Below are 23,121 nucleotides of genomic sequence, written 5' to 3'. Positions count from 1 at the left end.
GAGGTCTGGTAATGCTATATTCCTATGTAAATGAAACCCATGTTTCAAGGGTAGCTTATCGTTTGCTTCCAGCAGTGAAGTGGAAACCAGCAATGCTGAGAGATGTTACCTACTGGGCCAACACCAAAAAAAAAAAAAAACCGAATTATTATGTGCTTTACATGCTAAGCCTATCTCTGAGAGCCTTAAAAAGCTTAGCCTATAGGCTAATATAGTATTTAACATCATATATTTGATATTATATATAATTATTGTGTTGAGAAAAAAAATAGGCAAGTTACCAAAATTGTATTTCTATTTCAATTAATTTCCCGCCCTTTTCAGCCAGCGCTGCTGTTGTTTTGTTCTGTCTTCCTGTTAGTATTTATTTTCCACAGAAGGAGGAAGGTAAGATTCGGATTTATGAATGAACCGCTCGTTTTCGATACATTTGTTATTACATCCCGCTTCAAACATTATGCTGAATGCTCATGATAATTTCGTTAACTCAACAATAAACCACTTCAGCTAATTTTCAAACACAATAGGCAATTATAAAGATGGCTGCACATTTGTTTCTCTGGTTCATAAGGTTTAGTCATGTACTTTTTGTCCATGTCCCTTCACTTTCAGTTCAGTCCCATTATGCTGTGACATTAATTAAAGGTTTAACTTTACTGACATCATAGTTAATGATACTTTGGAGCTGAAGTGGGACAATCTGGAATTTCTGGAAAGTTCAGTAGGCTAACCTTTTCAAATTAAATTTTTTTTTAAATTATCCATCACGATTATATAAGGTAGTGAGGCACCGGACCCTTGAAAATAGTGTTGGAGACTTCAAAAAGTCCATTATCATTGCAAAGTACAAGAGACGAGGTATCAGAGCCAAACTAAGTCTGGGAGTCAGGTTAAAACTGTGTGAGATGACAATATTGAGTTGCAGTAGAGCATCCAAGCCTTCTTCTCAATTTAAACGAGGCCTGTAATCTTTGATAGATGATTTATACGCTTCAAGGTTTGGCAGCTGAGAACAGTTTCTTACACGACTTGTGGCTTTGCAATCGGAGCTCTCCGAGCCGTTTCTCAGTGCAGATGTACTCTTAGAGGATACTTGTCGTTTTTTGTATTCCATCTTGAGCTGCTTCACAATGTTCTACAAAAATAATCCCCATAATTCACGTCGTTTATTTAAAACCTTATTGAATGGATGTGTTTTTGTCATGATAAAAGAATAAACTGCAATGATGATTATATCAGTTTTGGCAGTCAACACAAACCCACAGTGAAAAATTTACATTAGGAAGCGAACTATGAAAATCTTAGCATTATTTATATAATTTAGATCTTCACAAGAGAAAATATCTTTAATGCTATTCTTATGCTCGTCCTTCTATTAGGAACAACGTGTTTTTCATCATGCTGCTCTCTGCATCTTCAGTTTCCTCCACTGATGACACATTGATTTTGCTACTGTCATATGACACGACAGACCCGACTGCATCTATCTAAAACAAAGCCCAGGTAAGATGATCTCAAAACTAAAGGATGTTTGAACTTTAATGAATGGCATATCTCTGCTTAAAAAGACGTATGTATCGTGTTAGTGTATCTTTCATCACTGACGGGTTGTGAATATTGTGAACAAATTCAGTTCTTCTCTCATCATGTAATTGAAGATAACATGTTTATCAAGGATATTTTCAGCCTAGTGTGAGCATGTTTCTCTGAGGGTTTTTCATTGCAGGTTCACAAGATTTGCATCTCAACAATTACATTTCATGTGCAATATTTGGTCCATGGATTGATTGATTTGATTGCTTGATTGATCATAATCAATCAAATATTGTTTAGAATGATATTATAATAATAAAACATGAGCTGTATCAACTCAATAAAATGAATGTATAATGGGGCTGTTATAGTTTCAAATATAGATTTTGTGTCACTTTGCCGGAGATTTCAGCAATAAGTGCTGGCTAATTTTTTACACTTCTCATTATGCAGCTCACTAGGGAAAGGCACAGTATTTGCAAGATTAGTTGATAGCACATCCCATGAGATTACAGAATGAGTGGAAGGAAAGGTGAAATTATGGGAGGAAGGAAGAAGAGGAAGTTACATAACAATGTTAATGATGGGCTGTAGTGAAATCCACTAATGTGTAAGTAATCCTTATTTACAGGCCTAGCTAAATTGACTACCTGACTAGCACTGTATGTTCATAAATTTTCAGGTTTTGTTTTTTTGGATGCTTTTTTGATACTTTAGTCCAGGTTTATTATTGTTAATTCAAATTAAAACAATTGAAAAACATTGTCATTACTTTTAAGATAAAATAAATATCCATTCATCCAACCGCTAGAGGGAGCCCTCTCCCGAATACTTTCCCAGATTCTATTTCGCCTTCATGTTGAGTCCCTCATGAAAAAAATCACATATTCATTAAGTTTAATTTGAGGCACTAAAATAACTAGAATGAATTAAAATAAAAACTAAAACGTAGTCAAAACTACATATTTAAAAATAATAAAATTGATAAAAACACAAAATTACTAACAACTTCACTAAAACTAAAGCGGCAGCCCCTCACGGACGACTAACTTACTACGACGAACGAATTAACTTACAGAACTTGAAAAGACTTTTTTTTTTAAACAAAGACATTTTATGGGCTGTGTGAAACCCTAGTTTTTTTTCATAGATAAATCATTGTTGGGGAAAAACCAGTCTTAAAAAAGTTATTTTGAATTTGTCCTGAGGCATGTTCTATATACCGTCACACTTTCACGAAAGATGATCTGAGTTTCAAAAACATTCTGTCACATTTTTTAAATGAAAAGAATGTTTCAGCACATAATTCATGTGAGCACACGTAACAATATGAGGCTGAATATTAATAATAATACCCTGGACAGCAAGTACACTGTCTGAATACATTTCCAGATGATTGCTTGTTTGATGTTTGGCCTCTCTGACGGTCCAGCCACCGCATTGACTTACCAATACGCTATTTTTAAAGCAGACTGATTCAATGACAAATCCAGGCAGAGCGCCTCAACAATTTATGCATGAGAAAAAAAGAAAGTCTGTTCACTAGTAATAGCTACAGTTTAAGTTAAAGTGTCTTACAAAAGTCACATACGCTCTCCATCTGTTCACCAGACTCATCATAGTCAGAAACTACAGCATCCCGCAATAAAAGCACACACCTCAGAGCCACACTTTTTTGTGCTTTACACAACAACAATATATAAAAATGGAAAAGTTTTTCTTTCGCGTTTTTCGTGTACAGACAACAATGTTGTTAAAACGATCCCCATTCACAAAAATGGTCCACAAAAATGACTAAAAACGCTGTGTTAGGCCGGATTCACATATAGCGCCTAAAAAAGCGTAGAAAATGCACGCCGCATTCTCCTTTTTTCCAAAGCTTAATTGCGGTTGCGCTCCATTTGGTTCTTGTCACGTGACCTACTGTGCGCTTATGGTGCGCTTGCGGCATTCTGAAAAGTTGAGATGATGCCGCAAGAGATGCGGCACGGACGCGCTTGGAAAAAACAAGCGCGTCGCACCGCACCACTTCCATTATGAGCGCGCCTACCGCGCGTCTACATTTGAAATAACGAACTTGTGCGTGCAAAAGACGCGATATGTGAACAGGCCCTTATGCTGCCAGACACTTGCTGTAACCGAGCGGGATTCAAACCGGGGTCTTTGGCATGGGAGGTGAGGGCGCTAAAAAGGAAAGAACGCAGCCGCTAGCGACAGACGTTAGAGGCTGCAGTCTTTAACCTCCTTGCTAGAGCGCCCGACTCTCCCGCCTGAGACCCGGGTTTGAGGCCCGCTCGGAGTGGGTTGAGTAGGACCCGGGTGGAGGGGTTACATTGGTGCCGTGACCCGGATGAGAGTGAGGTTTAGTGAGGCAAGTAAACCTCACTCCTCTGATCTCAATAGGCGCTCCAGCGACAGACGTTAGAGGCTGCAGTCTTTAGCCTCCTTGCTTGAGCGCCCGACTGTCCCGCCGGAGACCTGGGGGGTTACACTAGCACACCTCTTGAGGCTTACGTCCATTACACTCACCCCCCTAAACCTCACTCCTATCCGGGTCACGGCACCAAACTTAACCCGCTCATTTGAACCGGGGTATCTGGCACACTAACAAGGGCGCTAAAGACCTATCAAAGTAAATTTGATAATTCTGCAAATAACTGCAATTGCAGATTTCAAACAAGAGATGACGATAAAGAGGAAAAACTACGGACTGCAGCTTTAAATTAGGGCAGAAATTAAACTTTAATTTTAATTTAACTTAAACTTTTACCATTTTTGTGCATTCATTTTTGTGTAAATGGAAGTAATTTTGTTATAACTCTGTATGAGTACGAAAAATGACAAAAGTATGACCCCTTTACAATCCTATAACTTCTCAGTTTACTACGACATTATTATACTACTTCAAAATACTTTAAAACTCATTCACACAAGAAAGCTGAATCTAATTATCTTTGGCATTCAGTGCATGATTAGGTTAAATGACAAACAGCTTTGTCTTTTAAATATTCAAATAGATAAATATCTTTATCTCTCCCCAGTGGCTGAATCATTCATTGGCTGGTTCTTTAGTCTGTATTTACATTCCCTTCTGCTAACATTTAAAGGGACTTGGGGAAATGTAAGTGCATTTGAATTGCAGGTGCATCTTAGTTGGTCTTTTGAGTTTATTTACCAGCAATAAAAAATATCAAATAGCTTTTTCCGTTGTTGTTGTGATGAACAAATGGAATCCATGAGTTTTTGTGTTATGAATCATGACTCTCTAAAGGGTCTGGAGACTTGTTTTGTTGTGTTTCTCACATTGCCTAATCTTCTCTTTTTCTCCAGTTCTTTTTTTCTTTTTTTCTTTTTTCTTCACTGACTGATTCTCACACTGAATCTTTTTCTTTATGCAAATCCCATAGTGGGCTACAAAGTTCTGAAACTCATCTTAATTTTGTTTTTTAATCAAATTCTCTGTGAAAGAAGGTTAGCCTCTTGAAAGTTTTAAAAAGAGGTGCCACCTACCTAAACAACAATGTTTAGGTAGGTGGCACATGTCAAATGTAAGTCTATATGAATAGTCGGACCCAGTGTTTTCCAGCAGAACATTCCCCAGAGAGGGTCACACTTTTACTCTTTAAGAGAAAACGGACTCATCGGACCAGACAACCTTCTTCCACTGCTCCAAGGTCCAGTCGTGTACCCATTGTAGCCGCTTTCAACAGTAGACAGTGGTCATAGACTCTCTGATTGGTCTGAGGTTATGCAGCAAAGTGCGATGCAATGTATTCTGTCATATTCCTCGAAATAACAATCATTAAAATGTGCCACAGTATTCTGTTGGCTCAGACCAGATGGGATAGATAGCCTTTATTGTTCTGACTCTGACCTAGTCGCCTTGCCATAACAATATGACCTTGTCAAAGTCTCTCAGATCTTTATTCCTGCCCCTTTCTCCTGCATCCAAAACATTGATTACAAGAACGGTTTATTTTCTTGCTGTCTAATCTACCCAGACCTTAATATGTGGCCTTGTTAGGAGATGATCAATGATATTCACTTCACCTGTGATTGATCATAATGTTTTGGCTCAGCAGTATGTGACAATATTATATTAAATGTTTTATATTTTGTATTGTATGTATTCATTTATTTGTAATCTTCTAGCTATAAACATCAAAATTAAATATACTTTTTATAAATCAATTTATAAAATGATGCCATGCATAATGAAAAATATGTTGTATGCATTCAAAAATAGCCATATATAATAATCTTACACCAAAGATAACTGCTATAGTCCATGTTAAATCAGCCATTTGCACAATTTTCTGCACATTTATTTTAATTCCAATAGCCCTCAATCCCAAAAGAGACAAACCATTTGTGTTTTATTCAAGGAGAAGAGATTGACCGTAACTGCAAATCCAACAAAGAACACCAGTGTGTGCTTGAGTTATGAGACAGTATTTCATCATCTCACTTTTTATTCAACATCTCACATTGGAGATGTATGTCCACTCGTGATTTATAGCTCTGGACATACTTTTCATTTCTCAGGAGTCTTCAAAGAGCACAGAGCCTCCGGAAAGATCAAATCCATTGAGAAATACATTGTGTTTGCCAGAGACATTAACTAATAGCGTTTTGGTCATAACATCAACCTTTTCCAGATGCAAAAGAGTGTAATCCTTCCGAATTTATTGGTAAATGCATTCACATGATCAATTGAATCTTACATTTGAAATGTGTACATTTATATTCAAATATTTTCTACCAGTTCTTATCTAACAGAATCTACACCAAAGATTTGTCCATTTGTCATTCACAAATCTCTACAAATGCTCAAACTTGTTTTTTTTTTTTATATTATAGTATGTTTATTTTATGCTTTCAGTTATCAAAGTGTCTAGGCCTATTCTTTTTTTCTGTTAAACGCATTTTACCCTATCTAATATATTCCCCTGAATTCTGCAATCCATCCAGCAAACACAGTAACACAGGCTCGACCAATGGTGTGATCACAGGGCGGGATCGTCTGTTTGCCTGGCCAATAGAAGATGGGTGGGAGTCTTTGAGAAACTTGTCTGAAAACAATCAATATTTGAGCGATTTAATTTGTGCAAATTATATTCACCTTTAAAATGTGACCTTTTGAGTTCACATGATTAATGTATTTTCTCATTTTCTCATTTCATTTCTTTTATAACCTTTCTTTTAAAGGTTTAAATTAAAATTTTAAATCACTGATTTTCAATATGACCACAGACCTTTGGACCCTGTGAGGGAGTATTTAGCATTTCATCAAAAGACAAAATATCTGTTGCATTTACGGATATAAATCAGAATGGGAATGGTGGTTAAGGTGTTGTGTGGGATGTAAAATGTATTAAACTTTCATTTTACATTGATTCCTTTGTCATAAATGAAGGGTTTGTGAGTAGTTCACACAAAATATTTCAATCTTCTGGATTGAATCTTCTTGTCATTTTCAGATCCAGACTGTGGAGAGTAGTTCAAAGGAAAACTTACGTGTTAAACTTGGCAGAATGAGATAAAGTGGAATTAAGCGGCAGCTGCCTTTATGGATATGTAATATGGACCCTGCTTTTGAAAAATAAGATTAAAGCAGGAATTCATCCAGGTCAAGCAGGAAGAAAAACAACCCAGGCCATGGCAGCCTTTGGACAGTACACCTCACAGCTTGAATTCTCACATATAAAGTCAATTAAAAAGTCAGCGGAGACATTTATTATTGCCTGAGCAGTAAAAGACTTAAGCTTCATTAAAGCTCTGAAGGACATCAAAAACACTGGAGAGAATCATTAAAGTAATATGGGTTCAGAACAACTTAAGAATATATATAAAAACAACAACTATGGAATTGAATGAGGCCAATCAGTATACATTAAAATACGCACTGCTTCAAAGGTCTGTCTCACAAGATATGCATGTTAACATGATTTTAGTATATTAAAAAAAAAATGTTTTCTAACATTTTCTGAGGTTATATCCAATTTTATAATTTCAACGCCATGACAATGTGGCGCTAAAAAATCTTAACACTAAATGTACAGTATGATATTACACTAAGAAATCTATGTCCTGATGTGTGTGTGTGTGTAGGTAAAATTTGGCCACATGCACTTCAAATTGCCTCACCACGACCTCTTTTTCTTTTTTCGTTTACTTACCCAAATGCAGTTTCTTAGTTTCTCTTTCTTAGCAGTTTATTTTAGATAATATAGACTTTTCATTTTTATCTAAAGTCCATTATGGGAACACATATCCATATCCTGAAAGCTGACATTATTAAATGGTAACACCAGAGGTCCTGTAATGGCTATAGGGAGTAGATTTCCCAAATTACTAAAATCAGTTCATTCGCAGTCTGGTTTCTCTACAGCTGTAATTTGACACCAGCCTCAGGAGCTGTGGAAGAACAAGGTCCATAAAAGCAGGAAATCTACTAAATTTGTTTGTCCTCATTTTTAACTTGCTTTGGATAAATATGACTGGGTCAATACAAAATTTAAAACTTATAGTATTTTTCTACAGATAATACTCCACTTTCTTTTAAAAAAAAATATTAGGAAATGAGCATTTCAGAACAAAAATAGTAGTATCTTAGCCTATATTTGAATAAACAACATGTTTTTAAAGGCAATTTGTGAAATACCTTGATTGCAATGTTTTCTACATCATAAAGTGCATTAAAGTCATTACATCATAATTCTACATCATAAAGTGCATTAAAAGTGCATTATTTTAGTGTAATGCAGTTAAAGTTAGTTTGAGATCAAACAATAATTGGCTGACCCCCTGCTGTCCCGCCAGTGACCACCTATAGGGTCACAGGCCCCTGTGAAGACCCATAGGGAGGGTTCAGAACAATTATAGTTTCATTTATTTACATAATACCACAAGGGGATGAAACTATTGCTTTCCACGGAATGACCATTGATAAACACACTTCCACACACACAACCTTCCAGATGTTTTATGCTATCATGCAGAGAAGTGGTTAAAGACAGCTAAAAGGTCTCATCTATCCCAGCACAATATTCGATCTGTGTTTCAGGCATATCGAAGTACGTTCCACAGGAAAAGCATCAGAATTATATATTTTAATGCATTTTATGATGTAGAAAACATTGCAATCAAGGTATTTCACAAATTGCCTTTAAAAACATGCTGTTTATTCAAATATAGGCTGAGATACTACTATCTTTGTTCTGAAATGCTCATTTCCTAATATTTTTTTTAAAAGAAAGTGGAGTATTATCTGTAGAAATTATACCTTAAACCTTAAAAAAAATTAAATATAAACACTTGTACTTAAATCTGATTTGTCAAACATCATTGACTGTCCAAAAGCACTGGGATTTTTCAATGTATCTCTCCGCTTGTCTGTTTTTCTTTCAGACACACTGTTAGTCTTCATTGTCTCTTTCTGCAGTTACATCATTACTTGAGTCACTGAATTATTAATTCGAACGAATCGATCAAAACGCTGATCCGTTCAAGAAGGAAACCCTTCTTGAGAAAATGTGACTATTTAGCTGATGGCAATTTCGTATGAATTCGTAAAGGGTGTTTCATCGTGGTGTAGTGGATCGTGCAATTTATTTATGAATAAAATGTAAACAAAATGTAAAATAGTTGTAACTATAAAATAGTTTTGTAACTGTTTTGTAACTGCAAAATGTAAAATAGTTACAAAATGCTATATAAATATCTGCTCCTTAAAAAACAATCGGTAGCCTACTAACTGTTCGTGTTCATGCTGAACCTCCAGAAGAAGTGAGTGTAAAATTGTATATTTTATATTAATCTTTGCAAGTCGTTTGCACTGGCTGTTTTAGACTCGGGGTACATTACGGCATGTTTTCTATGTACAACATTCTCAATATAATTCATAATCGCACATTTGTAATAAACAACGTGTTATGGTTATTGTGTTTTTACAAACTGAGTACGTATACATCAGTAAACACATAGCGTCCATACATCTCACTAATTTAATTGTTTTCTTACATTACTAATGAGAATTTATAATTAAAGTATATTGCAAACTTTTCATTTACACTCTAAAGAATCGAATTAACTTGTATGAAAATGGAATTACATCACCCCTTTAAGTTACATCAACTTCTTGTTTATTGAACTGTGTATAAAAGTAAAATCACACAAATGTGCAGCCTCTTTGTTAATCAAAACCATACATATAAGCAACCTTAACACACTCTTGCTCATGTAATATTACTTTATTAAAGCTGAAGTTTGTTCAAAAGAAGGTTATATCACATTTAATCTTGGTCCAGTTAAAAAATGACACTTTATCCCACAATTCCAAGAGGACTACACTACCAAATCTAGTGCATACACCCACCCCTGGTCAAGGTCTATAAGTAGACCTCATTTCTTTCCTTTGTTTCTTTTGTATTGGTGAGGTGTGGGTGTTTGAATGAACACTCCTTTGAGTCCTTAGGATGTGCTAAGTAAGTTTGTTTTGCCAATTGTGTTGTTTGAATTTGTTTATGCATTGTTTGGATTGGATATTTATTCATTATTTGGATTGAGTATATGTTCGTGATGTGTTTATTGATGAATTCTATGAGTTTGATTTTCTTTGTTGTATTGTTTGTAGTGACTTAAGACCATCCTTTATATCCTCTCCATCTGTTAACAACTCTCCATTTACATCTTGTGAATCTGTTTCAAGCGAAGCCATGAACTTCATGTTATGTGAATTACTCAAGACTTAATCTTGAACCTTAAATAAAAGAGACTAAAGGACTGGTATCTGTCCCATGTTTTAACCAGACATGCCATCAAGTTTCTACTCCAACGAACTTTGGTTAAATTTAACATCTGATACCTAACAGTGGCGTTTTATGCACCAGGGTAAATTCAATAGCCATGATCATAACCTCCAGACCACAGGATATGGTTTTGATTATGTCTCTGAAAAGAGTTTGACCATGTTTGGCTATTAAAACAGGCTAGTTCTGTGGCTAAGAAACCCTGCAAGGTTGTTGTCTTTAGATACAGAATTCATTTTTCTTTTTTAGTGTAGCGCGCATTGAACGTTTATGTGAGCTCAACTTGAAATAAAAGCATTTATAAGCCATCATTAGTTAATTAGACTGCTTTAGATAGGTAACCAATACAATGTCCATTCTATAATGAAAGCTGAAACATATTGAGGTCATTTGCCTGATTCATGTTGACTCCATGGACGTTCCCCAGTATATGAATCTTCTTACACATCGTTCCCAATGTAATTATGGTCCTCTCGCCACCCACCAACCATATGTTCAATTTTATGTTCATGACAGTCTTACAAATTACAGCAAATCTAATGGACCACGAGTTGTTATTGCCAGTGTGGAATGGCCTGAGAATTATTGCCAGTTGTTTATCACATACTCAACATTTTACTCTGCATTTTATCACTGCAATTATCCATTTTCCACATTTAGAAAGTGATATTCAGATCAAAAGATTTTCCGTAATAATCCTCTACTTAAGCAAGTAAGTATAGAGCCATTTCGAAGAACTCATAAGCGCATAAAACATGCCAGCTTGAAATGAAAAATAGCAAGCTTCAGTATTGCTAACTAAGCAATTAAGGGTCAACTGCATACAATAAATCAGCAGAAGGGACAGTGAGAAAAGTCCATTAATTGATTTGAGTCTATCTGGTAATGGAGCCGATACTGAATCAATATTACCAAGTAAGTGTACATAACAGTCTTTTCTGAATAGCTAAAAATTGATTTATGAGATCCAAGTACCCTAGGCCTTCACAGTCTAACTTGCACTGCTTTGCTCACTGTGTATTTTGTAAGCAAATTAAGAGTTTGCTAAAAGCCTAATTTGATTTCAATGGATTTGCCATTGAAAAGATAAAGCCTTCGTTTGTCTCATGTGGCCTTAAGCTAGACCTTCATGCGTAGGTTTAAGTATTGACCTAGCCCTGAGGCTGGTGAATACGTGAGAGAAGACCATGCCGACCAGAATGTCCTGATGAGTCCTGCCACCTTTTTTTTTATGAACATTGTTTGAAATTCATTTCCAGAGCCTGATGTTCAGATTAGTGCCAGATTTAAAAAGTATATAAACGGTCATCTTCTAGTGTGTGTCTGTGTTCGCACAACTAAGTAATGAATGGTATCGCAGGGTTATTTTTCCCTTTTCATAATATGACTCACATTGTTAAAGTCTGTCTGCAATCTCTAACCAACTATCTATCCTGACAGCTGCAGTATATGTAGGAAGAAAATGCTCTCTTCTGTTCTGAATATGATGTTCTTTTAGTGGCTTATGTCATATAGTGACACTTTTGAAATTTCATCTGAATCCAACGCACATGGCACGTTTTAGGGTCAATATAACATGCAAAGAGCTTTGTTCGGTTATGGTAGGTTTAGTTCTGGGGTAGGGTTAGGGTTAGACCACTAGGAGGCGCCTTCTGGCCCATATATATCTGCGTCTCATATTGACGCTAAAGGGTGCCATGTGCGTTGGATGTAGACGAAATGTCAAAAGCGTCAGTATATGACGCCTTGGGATGAGAACGGGCTGGATATTACTATATCTGAATTTCAGCTCCAGAGGCTTCCTCAGCTCTTAATACACAGTTATATAAACAGTAACGATGGAGGCTTTATTGCAGTCCTCATCCTTTGGAAGTGCATGTGGAATCGCAACTCTAAAAACACCGTCTTATTGATATATTGACAAGAATCAAACTCTACCAAGCCTCAGATATAACTGTGTATATATATATATATATATATTCGTTACGTCATTTACAAGGGCTATGATGGTTCACAAAATTCACTGTTCGGTTCGATACGACACAGTGGTGTCACTGTTCGGTACGTTTTCGATACAGCAAAAAGAAAGAAATTTCTTCAATTAAAAAAATTCAAATTATTTACAAATATTTTTAAATAAGTGAGTTTTTCTATATCTTGAAATTTGTAGCTTTATAAATGGGGGTTATCTTTGAAAGATGAACAAATAATGTTTTGGTCATCACATTAAAAATAACATTTAATTATGATAATAGCCTATTTGAGTTTTGAAGTGCTGGTAAAAGATGTGTGACGTACTTGAAAGCATTTTACTATTCCTGCCAAACTTCCATGGTTACAGTACATTAAATCATGGTGAATATTGCTGATCTGTGGACTTAAAGCCTATAACTAGTTGACGAATATGTGTATCGTTACACCCCTAATCATTATTAACAGGAAGTTAGACTTGAATTGCTGACGACTTGTTTTCACAGTTCAGAATCGGTTCTTTCTTTTAGGAGACAAAAACATTATTTGTCGTAAACATTGATCTTTACAACTTTGCAGACCTTTTGCATTCACAAACAGCTATGCTACACACTACATGAAAGATCAGAAAAAGGATTTTATTTTAGGAAAACTGGAAATGTTGTCCAAGTCTTCCTGATGACCAAGATCAGCCTTGTAGGCCATGGGAACCTGTGGTTTCTCTCATACTTCTGGACCCGTCCACCTCACTTCGCATTGGCATTCTGTTTGGAGGGCCAGGCGATAGAATAGGGGGGTGTTTTCAAAGCCTTGACATTTTAATGTGAATGTGGTGAACCACATTTGATTTGTGAAAGATTCATGGCTGGGTGGAATCTTGGGCTGCAGATCAAATGGTTGGTTTTGCATGTCTCTTGCTTTCAAACCAAAGATTCAGCCTGTGGCCAAACAGTCAGAGGATAAAGGTTAACAACAGGAATTATTTCTAGAAACCTTCCTGACCTATTTACACAATATTAATAGTTATTTTATGCGATTCAGGCTTTGGTTTTGAAATGTTTTGAGAATGATCTTGACAGAAACGCATGTCTTTCCAAGTAATTCAGATAGTTAGAGCAATTATATATTCCTTTTGTTTTGTTAACTTTTCCAATTAAGGGACCAGAAATTTCTGAAATGATGGCATAATCATGCTGATTTGCAATTTTTTTTGAAGTTTTCAAATGTTGGCCATCATGAAATAGACGGAGTTGTCAATCTTAAAATGATTTCAAGACTCAGAATCCATCTGGCACCTTGGTTTCTTCCACATCTGCCTCGTAGAGAAGACATTTGGTTTGCGCTCATCTGTAAATGCTTTTCTAATTGGTGGAGGAAATAGCTTTAGTTGTTTTCCTTACTGTGAATGTCACAGAGACAAATCAGTGGAAGGCTCTGCCCTTTTAGAAATCATATTACTGAGAACGTTGATCGCTTTATTTAAATGAGGGAACAAAAACAGATGTATAACGTCAAACTCGTCTGCGTCTGCAGTAGTTCTACCCACATAGCCCATTGCTTGTGTCTTGTTTCAGCTCCAATGGGAGCTTCTTCTCCAAAATTCCTCAATCTAGAGCAAACAAATGAGCAATCAGCAAAAACCCAAACGCAGAATGTGGCAAAACAAAATGAGCCTATTATCGCAATGCATACATGAAACCAACTGCGTGCTGATCAACACAGACCACATTCCAATCCACAGAGATCCACTTCTGGATCCGCATGTCCATGTGCATGCCAGGATAAATACCTGTTTTCACTTCTTGTGCCAGAGGGGAAAAAATATGCATCTGGGTTGATTTGTAATGTCTGGCAAGTAGTGAACAATGTTCCACCTCTATGGAAAAATTGGGAGCCACTGTCTTTTCCTGACTTGTGCCCTTTGAGTGCTCTAGGGATCTAAACCAAACCTGCTCTCAAAGTTTTGCAAAAATATTTTCATTTCAGGCTGCAATTTTGTTATGTTTATTAAAGAAATTATCTTACCATTTGGCCTACACCCTCATTCCACAGTCTAACTTCATTAGAGTCAAACTTTATTAAAGATTATTTACCCTCAGCATGTTGACCATATTAAAAATAATAAAAAAAAATTTATTCCAAGATGTCTAACCCTATAAGCACAGCACTACTAGTAGAACTCAAACTTAATAAATAATAATTAATATTAAATGAGTAGCTAACCCAAAAATTAAAGTTCTGTCAACATTTACTTTAAATTGTATGGAAAAGACCCGTTCCCATTCCCGTTCGTGACGGTGAGTGAATAATACATTTTAATTTTTAATTTTAACTCTTCCTATATTGTTTTTAACATCTGTTTATCAACTATTCCTTTATATTAAAAAATAAATTCCAGTTCAAATGAATATGTCTTTATTTAAGACCTGCACTCCTTGATTTCCAACATCAATGCGTCTTGCAGATCTTGATTGACTCTTTGGTGCTCCTTTTCAAAACATATTCTGCTCTCAATTTGCAGGTTCACATGGGAGTTTGACATGGGAAGAGAGGAAGCAGCATGTGTGGGTTTTTTAAATAAATAAATAAAACTTTGGTCGCTGTCAGGGCTTTCAGACTTAGTCTTGGAGAGTGAAATCAAACAGAATACAAATGGCTACATTCACAAGATTATTAAGTGAATTGGAGAATAGATAGTGCTATGTGAATGGAAAATATCTGCTGTTATATGTATATATATATATATATATATATATATATATATATTACTATTTTATTTTATTTTTTATTTTTTTGCTGTGTAAACCTTTTTTTATGTTAGTGTCATCTTTATTAAAGAAAAGCACCAACCACAGAAGATTAAAAATAATAGATAACACCCAAATCACTTCATACACTCAGTCTTACAAATGTGCATTAATTCAATGGCATATAGAGAAGAATGGGGCTAGTTGTCACACTCCTGTGATTTTTTTTTTGTAAACACATACCTTAAAGTATTAGCTACAAAAATTCTATTTTTCCAACAAAAAATATATAGGTCATGGAAGAGATATTGATCTTTTTGACAGCAACATTTTTTGTGCCTCATTACTAAATTATATATATATATATATATATATATATATATATATATACTGTATATATATATATATATATATTATTACTAAATTATATATATATATATATATATATATATTAAACAGCCTTTTATGGGCTTTTCAGTTAAATTTGCTTAGTAAAATGATTATGAGGCGTAACCCATAACATGTCCAAAATGTAAAAGGTAACACACGGATATTTTTCATTTAAAGCAGGCAACAACTGTTCTGAAAACTGATCAGGCCAAATATGTAGGCCTACATATTTTACTACATTATGCATTAATATAATATTATACCATATCACACATTATAGTCTTCATTGCTTAAATTGCTGTGTGATGTTGGTGTTAACGCATCAACTTTAGCCAATTTATTTTGTAAACTGAAGTTAATTAAATCGCATTGCTTCAGTGCATAATAAAGTCCAAACATAGCTATTGAGTTTTTGAGAATAAATCGTTGCTTTAATACACCCATGGCACTTCAACATAATGTTTTCTCTTGCCTTCTTTAATATCACCACATAAAAATTTAGCTGCAAGTCAAAATCCAAACCACAAGTGTGGAGCCACTCTAATTTGCCAGGTTGAAAAAAAAAAATTTAGCAAACACAGACACCTGTCTTCAATCTACCAAAAAAAAAAAAAAACTGTTTTGGTGAAACATTTGATATGTTCGAGGTCAGACCTACGAGAGAAAACCCCTAATGCTGAATGCAGGTAGGCTATCTGTAACAGTTCTTATCATTATTAATAGGCTGGCTAATCATTTTTTAATTATTATTTAAAGTATAAATAACTATCACGACAAGCCAACGTCTGAAATCACTCAAGTGTTAGTTTGTAATATGACTTGCTAAGACTTTTATTTTTAATTAATTAATTAACCCATTAATAACAGGCTAATAATAACAACAACAGCAGCAGCATCTTTCTCTCAAAAACATGCACCTCAAGCGGTAGGAGGGATTCACACTGACTCACCTAAGAGCAGTGAGTTTCATCAGGGAGGGGTTTAGGCTGAAGTCACCGGCATGTTTCTTTCAGAAACACACTACTGAAACGACTGATCCACGCGCGTGCGTCTGATGGAGGAATAGGCTACCATCGCGAAACTATATTAATCTATCTGGAGTCTGGAGGGGGAAAAAAACATATTATCCTCTTATTGTTAACTATTTTGTAACCTATGTGAACTTACTGCTTTACTTTTGTTCTGCTATTGAAGTGAAGATGACGCTCGTGAGGAATGGATATGACGATGCACCCTTTTTCTTCTACGTTCACCGGTTACTTTGTAATTTTTGTTAAACATCATTTTATTTTATTTTTAACAGCAATTTACTTTTTTATTATTAGTTAAAAGTAAAAATAACTTTGTATATTAAATGAAATATTTAGTTTGTTTACAAAACAGAATACAAAATTTGTCAATCCTCATGGTTTCTGACATTTTAATCCCAATGGATATTCTTTAATAACGGTAAGCATTGCATTGGTCTTCACTGAGTTGTACATAAGATGCTGTGTCATGTAGGAACTTGTTGCAATATGCAACTTATTTTTATCTTTTCTGGATTTGTAAATTATCCATAACCAACTAAATATGACTCACTGCTGCATTCTTCAAGAGAGCTGTTGATTTCCAGGACTAAAAAATAACATTGAGAGGTCAAAGGCAGGCGAATGAACCTTGAGGAATGTTAAACGATTTGAGGCTGCAGGAGCCTTTGTCAGTACATGCCTGTTTGTGTCTCTCATAAGCATTTGGTGTGGCTAAATATTTATCCCCTACTTCAGCTTAATTTTCTTTCCTTTTTTTAATGACAATATGAAAGTATGGGATATTGAAGTTTGGTTGGGTCATATTAAAAAGCTATCCATGATTTTTAAACTTATGGTGAAAAGGAAAAAAAACTGTCAGCTGTGGTTGCCAGAAATTTACTGTGACAATGTTATAGATATTACAGAATGGCATATTGGTATGTTTTACAACTTACAATATGAACCTATCATCAAATGATATGACTTCCAGTCTACTTGAACCATTCAAAATCAGCTTTTTACCCTAAAATGGTGTTTTACCCTAATATACTGAAAACCACCATAATAATAATGTATAGAAAGCCATATGCTGAATCAGAGTTCATTGTTAGTGGCCTCTATGAAACGGAAAATGAATATCACACAAAATGTGTTATAGCCCTCTGATAATAAAATTAAGAAGAAACAAAACTAGAACATAATCATGTGATGTGTCATGCAGGGACTTCTTGGTTCTTTTAGGTTTTTTACTGTATAATATATGGTAATTCATATAGTTCTGACAAACAAAATAACATACATTTGAGAGTGTTTTGCAGGAAAATTACTTAAAAGATATTTTACAGTCTTTTACAGTTTTTCTCTGTATGAAAAATGTGTGCCTTATGTTTAATATTCACTGTATGTGATTGATCTGTAAACAGAAAAAAATGTACTTGGCGTGACAACATTTTACACAAAACTGGATAAAAAATGCATAATTGCAGTGTTTATTTCAAAAATGATTACTAAATGATGAAACTTTTTGTTTGTTTTCAACATACTTCGAACGTTTATCTGGCAATAATGCTTACTGTTGTCTTATTTGAGCAGCATAGAGTGTATGAGTATTCAGTAAGTATATTCAGGTAGAAAGAGAAAGATTTTACATTTTAAATGCATATATTTGCTAAAAGGGAACTGGCATATCCACCTTATTTTCCAACACGAAAGTAGCTAAGCTATGTGAATGTGTGAGACTTCTACTATAAATAAATAGCAGAATGACAAAGTACAGTAAACAGTTAAACAGCTTACACTACAAAGTTCAAACCAGTATGATTATGATTTCTAAATAATATGGAAATTATATTTAAATAAATAGACTGTTTTTGTACAGTTATTGGAAGCTGGCGACAACGGAAGCCTCAAATATTTAAGTTGAATGCAAATGGAAACACACTCTTAAAAATAGCAAAGGTATTCTACACTTAAAGCTAACAAAAAAAAAAAAATTGCTAGTATCTCCATTAAGTTATTTAAAGCTGCAGTCCGTAAGTGTTTGGGGTTAAAAAATGATCCAAAATTAATTTTTGAGCAAGTACATAACCAGCCAGTGTTCAAAACTATCTGCTTGCCTTAGCTCGATTCAAAAGGGTAAGCTTGTAAAATGTTTTCAATTCCAGTGACTGGTGGATTTCCACAGGAGATTTGAGCATGTCTTTGCGTCATTACGTCACATCTGTACACATAAAGGAGTCGTCTCGACTAGTAGGGTATTCTGCGAGTGAGGATATTGGAGGTGAAGATTTATAGCCTTTTCTCACAGCACTTGATATAATTAAACGTGTCAATTTGATGGCAGATCCAGAAAGCTTCAAACGACAATCACCAGTGACAACTGGAGAATCAACTGTTGTAAAATAAGACTAAAATAAGACTTGTAAATAAAGACTTTGGACTGAGTGTTTGGAAAAAGAGACTGCAATCGGCCCATGCAAAAACTTTAAATGTAGTCACGCTATGTTGGTGTTGTTAACATTAACAATTTGACAACAAAGTACAAACTTTGAAAAAAAAAAAAAAAGAAATCTGTGAATCTGAATGCCAGTATCCACACCGGCACAGTGATTGACAGCTGCACATTCTCACACGTAAAGTTGATAATAATGCGAATAACTGCAATTGTGGATTTCGAACGGAGATGGTGACAAAGAGGTAAAACTGAGGACTGCAGCTTCATAAATATTTATTTATTTATGAAACGTTCCATTATTCCAATATAATTTTGCAAACATTATGGAATCGTTACTTGTTCTCCTAACATTCTGATAGAAGTACCCTATACATTTCAAAAATTTTACACAAACTGTAAATAATGTTTTTTGTAATGTTTAGAGAACTTTATTAAAGACCATAACTTTGAATGAACATTCTGTTAAAGGGATAATTCACTTTGAAACTAATTTTTGATATATTTTAGCTTACCTCAAGGGCATCCAAGATGTAGTTGTCTTTTTTTCCACAGTATTTTCAATTTTGACATTTTTCAGTCAAACCGTTGTTGTCTATCAGTCATACAATGGAGGCTAAGGGGGTCCACCTCAAAAAGAATGCACAGAGAAGTCAAAATTAAACATGATTTAATGACTCGTAAATGTAAGTACACATTGATGGCCTAAGACACGAAACGAGCGGTTTGTGTGAGAAAACGAACAGAATTTATATAGTTTTTACCTCTTGTACACCGCCACGTCCAAGTGATCTGAATCAGTTGTGCAATTTCCGACTGAACCGAACTGAATCAGTTCAATGTTACGCCGGAAGTGATCGCTTGCGTGTGACGTCACTCAATATTTACACGGAGATTTCGGAAGTTTTACCTTTTACTAAACATATTTAGATATACCGAAATCGTCTTCCATTGTGGTTTTCCGTATATCTAAATATGTTTAGTGAAAGGCAAAACTTCAGAAATCTCGGTATAAACAAAGAGGGACGTCGGCGTATGCGCAGACCGAAGCGCCCGTGCCGTCAGATCATTTTGTCATGGCTATGATTACAAGAGGTAAAAACGATATAAATACTGTTAGTTTTCTCACACAAACCGCTCGTTTCATGTCTTAGGCCATCAATGTGTACTTACATTTACGAGTCATTAAATCATGTTTAATTTTGACTTCTCTGTGCATGCTTTTTGGTGGACCCCCTTAGCCTCCAGTGTATGACTGATAGACAACAACGGTTTGACTGAAAAATGTCAATACTGTGGAAACAAAGACACCTGCATCTTGGATGTCCTTGAGGTAAGCTAAAACATATCAAAAATTAATTTCAAAGTGAATTATCCCTTTAATGTTACTGAAACAGCGTTTGTTCAAAACTTGGAGAGAACTTTGCCAGAAGGTTCTGAGAATGTTACGTTAGCTGTATACATGGCCCTAAAGTTAACACTATCTTTCAAATGATCCGTTCTAAGATATTTCTCCACTCTCCCAACAGCTCTACATGAAGATGGGAGCCCCACAGCTAAACACTCCACTGAGTTAGCCATGCATCACACCAATTCATCAGGCGCTGCGCCACTCAATCCATTTTCCAATCACAGTCAATGGGAAGGACAGGCGACCTCTCCATCACTTTCCAATCCTGAGAACGTCACCTCGGAGAGGCCGATCCTGAGCGGCCCCATAGCTGCGATGTTGTCAATGACCCTGGGGATCCTGTCTAACATTGTAGCTTTACTCATCCTGGGAAACGCATACGCCCGTCTACGTCGACGATCCAAAGCATTTCTCCTGTTCGCCGGCTCTCTGGTGGCCACAGACTTTGTGGGACATGTCATACCTGGTTCAATAGTCATGAGGATGTATCTTTCTGGAGGTGTACCCTCTGAAGAATACAACAGGGCGGACCCATTATGCCAGTTTCTAGGGGGCAGCATGGTGTTTTTCGGGCTGTGTCCGCTCTTTCTTGGTTGTGCCATGGCAGCTGAGAGGTGTTTGGGTGTGACAAAGCCGCTGCTCCATGCTTCACTGGTTACGACTGCAAGGACCAAACTCTCTCTTTCCATCATCTGGTTAGCAGCTCTTTGCGTTGCCCTTCTGCCCTGCTTTCAGCTGGGTTCATACACCTACCAGTACCCTGGAACCTGGTGTTTCATTAAAGTGCTGGAGGATACCGAGAAGGCAGACGTAGCTTTTGTGTTGTTGTTCTCAGGACTGGGGTTGACATCCCTTGCTATTGCTTTGGTCTGTAACACCATAAGTGGACTGACTCTGGTGTTAGCGAGGATACGAAGGAAACCCTGTAACCGTCGATTAGCTAAATCCCATGATATTGAGATGGTGGTACAACTTGTGGGGATAATGTTCACGTCTTGTGTCTGTTGGAGCCCCCTTCTGGTAAGTGCGAGCAATGGAACAAAGCACACACTGCTTTTCAATGCTGTCCCTTGATGTTCACTTTCCTGCTGAGTGTAAAGTACACTTTTTTCTTTTTGAATCGTCAGTGTAAAACATCCTACTCACTTTATACCAAAAAATGGCGTTGAATTGTATTAGTACGCAAACCGGGACACACCTAATATTTTAGATTGACTAGATTATAGATTACTTGGACCTTAAAGCTTTTTTTAAACACTTTTTGTTATGCTTGTTGAAACTCTCTTCACATGGGCTACTTATAGCAATCGATAATAGAAGTGATCTAAATTTCAAAACATGCAATTTCGGAGAGGCTAGCAATTGCAAGCTAGCTTTGAAAGCATGAGATCCCACCCTCCCTTCAGAGTGTCTCCAAAGCCACACCTCCTTTAAAACACATAAACACACAGCAGAGTCTGCAAAGTGTCACAAGACGAGTTAAGGCATTGAATTATTTATTTATTTTGTGTAATCATAATCCTTATGGTGTTTTGTCTTTGACTCTTAACTCTAGATTGTTGGCCTAATTACAGTGAAACAGTCGTATGAGGGCTCTGTTGGAGATGACCTTGCCATCTATAAGACCCTGATGATAATGGGGGTGCGAATAGCTTCATGGAACCAGATACTGGACCCATGGGTTTACATTCTTCTCCGCCGTTCCATCCTCCAAAAGATTTACCTCATCACCAAACGTCAAACAGACTTTAAGGAAAGCACTTATCGCTGCTGGGAGATCCATTCCTTCCCCAGCTCAGAGAAGAATCCTGTCAGTAGAGTGTGAGTCATAGTGTACATCAATAAAAAAGACGAAGCCTACTTGGTCAAATAACATTGAGGATCTCAGTGGTTCCCTTTTATTTCAGCATGTTCGCATGCTAGGAATGTATTCAAGCAAATTTGCACAAAGATAAATAAAGCATGAGATGAACAGTACTTTTACTCCCAATGGAGCGCTAATAATAAGGATTTGGCTGGAAACATGCATGCCAGTATGACAGTTTTGGTCCTTCAGTTAGTAATTAAAGCATCAATTCAGCCAGTTTTGTAGTTTAAGTTATGGGACATTATTTTTATTTGTCACCAGTTATTCCCCATTACGACTGTCCTGGGTATGAAACATGGCATGATAGTGAAGTGGCACTAAACAGATAAGTATTTGAAAAGAAATGTTCACCTAATGTTAACCTGTGATAGATTTGATATAGCATGATCATCAATAATATATTACTGTGAGGTAAACTTATAGCCTATTTCTGAGGCTAAGTTTACCATATGTTTATCTTGCATATTTCTGTGTAAAAAATGCTCATGTGAATAATTGTTGTTTATATAGTATAATTTATTTCTTGTGTTATCACTCCATTTTTGGAGGCTTGTTGTATTTTTACATTGAAAAGCATTATACTAAAACAAAACAAATGGCTGTGTGTGAATTACTGTGTGTCCATTTCTGTTGCTAATATAAAACAAGTTTTTTTTTTTTTTTTTTTTTATGTGTTACTTCATAACTAATTTGCAGCATGGAGCACACTGAACAAATCTGCAGGCTTATAATATTATTATTATTATAAAATAATAAAATGTAAATGTAATACGCAGTGCTGTAAGTGTTTTGTCTCAAGAGACACGCCAGAATTATATATTTTTTTTCTAAGGCCCATTTCTAAAAGCTACGTAAATATCCTAATTTTACTACTCCTGACTTAGTCTAAGCCCTGTCTGTGAAACCAGGCCGACTGTAGACCATTTTGCA

At 35.8% G+C, this 23,121-nt stretch overlaps 1 protein-coding gene across 2 annotated transcripts; it reads left to right on the top strand.

Annotated features, from left to right (window-relative positions):
* Positions 1-1,377: 1,377 nt before the first annotated feature.
* On the top strand, positions 1,378-22,830 carry ptger1a (prostaglandin E receptor 1a (subtype EP1)). 2 transcript variants are annotated; one of them, XM_039663809.2, is made up of 3 exons: positions 1,378-1,503; positions 20,443-21,344; positions 21,880-22,830. In XM_039663809.2, the coding sequence occupies exons 2-3, from the start codon at positions 20,493-20,495 to the stop codon at positions 22,147-22,149; spliced, it is 1,122 nt and encodes a 373-aa protein (XP_039519743.1). In that variant the 5' UTR covers positions 1,378-1,503; positions 20,443-20,492; the 3' UTR covers positions 22,150-22,830. The 2 variants fall into 2 exon arrangements, with proteins under 2 accessions (XP_039519743.1, XP_039519742.1); XM_039663808.2 differs by lacking the exon at positions 1,378-1,503 and adding an exon at positions 16,481-16,900 and having other exon boundaries at positions 21,880-22,829.
* The last annotated feature ends 291 nt before the right edge of the window (positions 22,831-23,121 follow it).

Source organism: Pimephales promelas, chromosome 8 (assembly GCF_988280905.1).
Source record: "Pimephales promelas chromosome 8, fPimPro1.hap1.1, whole genome shotgun sequence".
NCBI lineage: Eukaryota > Metazoa > Chordata > Actinopteri > Cypriniformes > Leuciscidae > Pimephales > Pimephales promelas.
The sequence above is the reverse complement of the archived record's forward strand: the minus strand, read 5'-3'. Positions and strand labels throughout refer to the sequence as shown.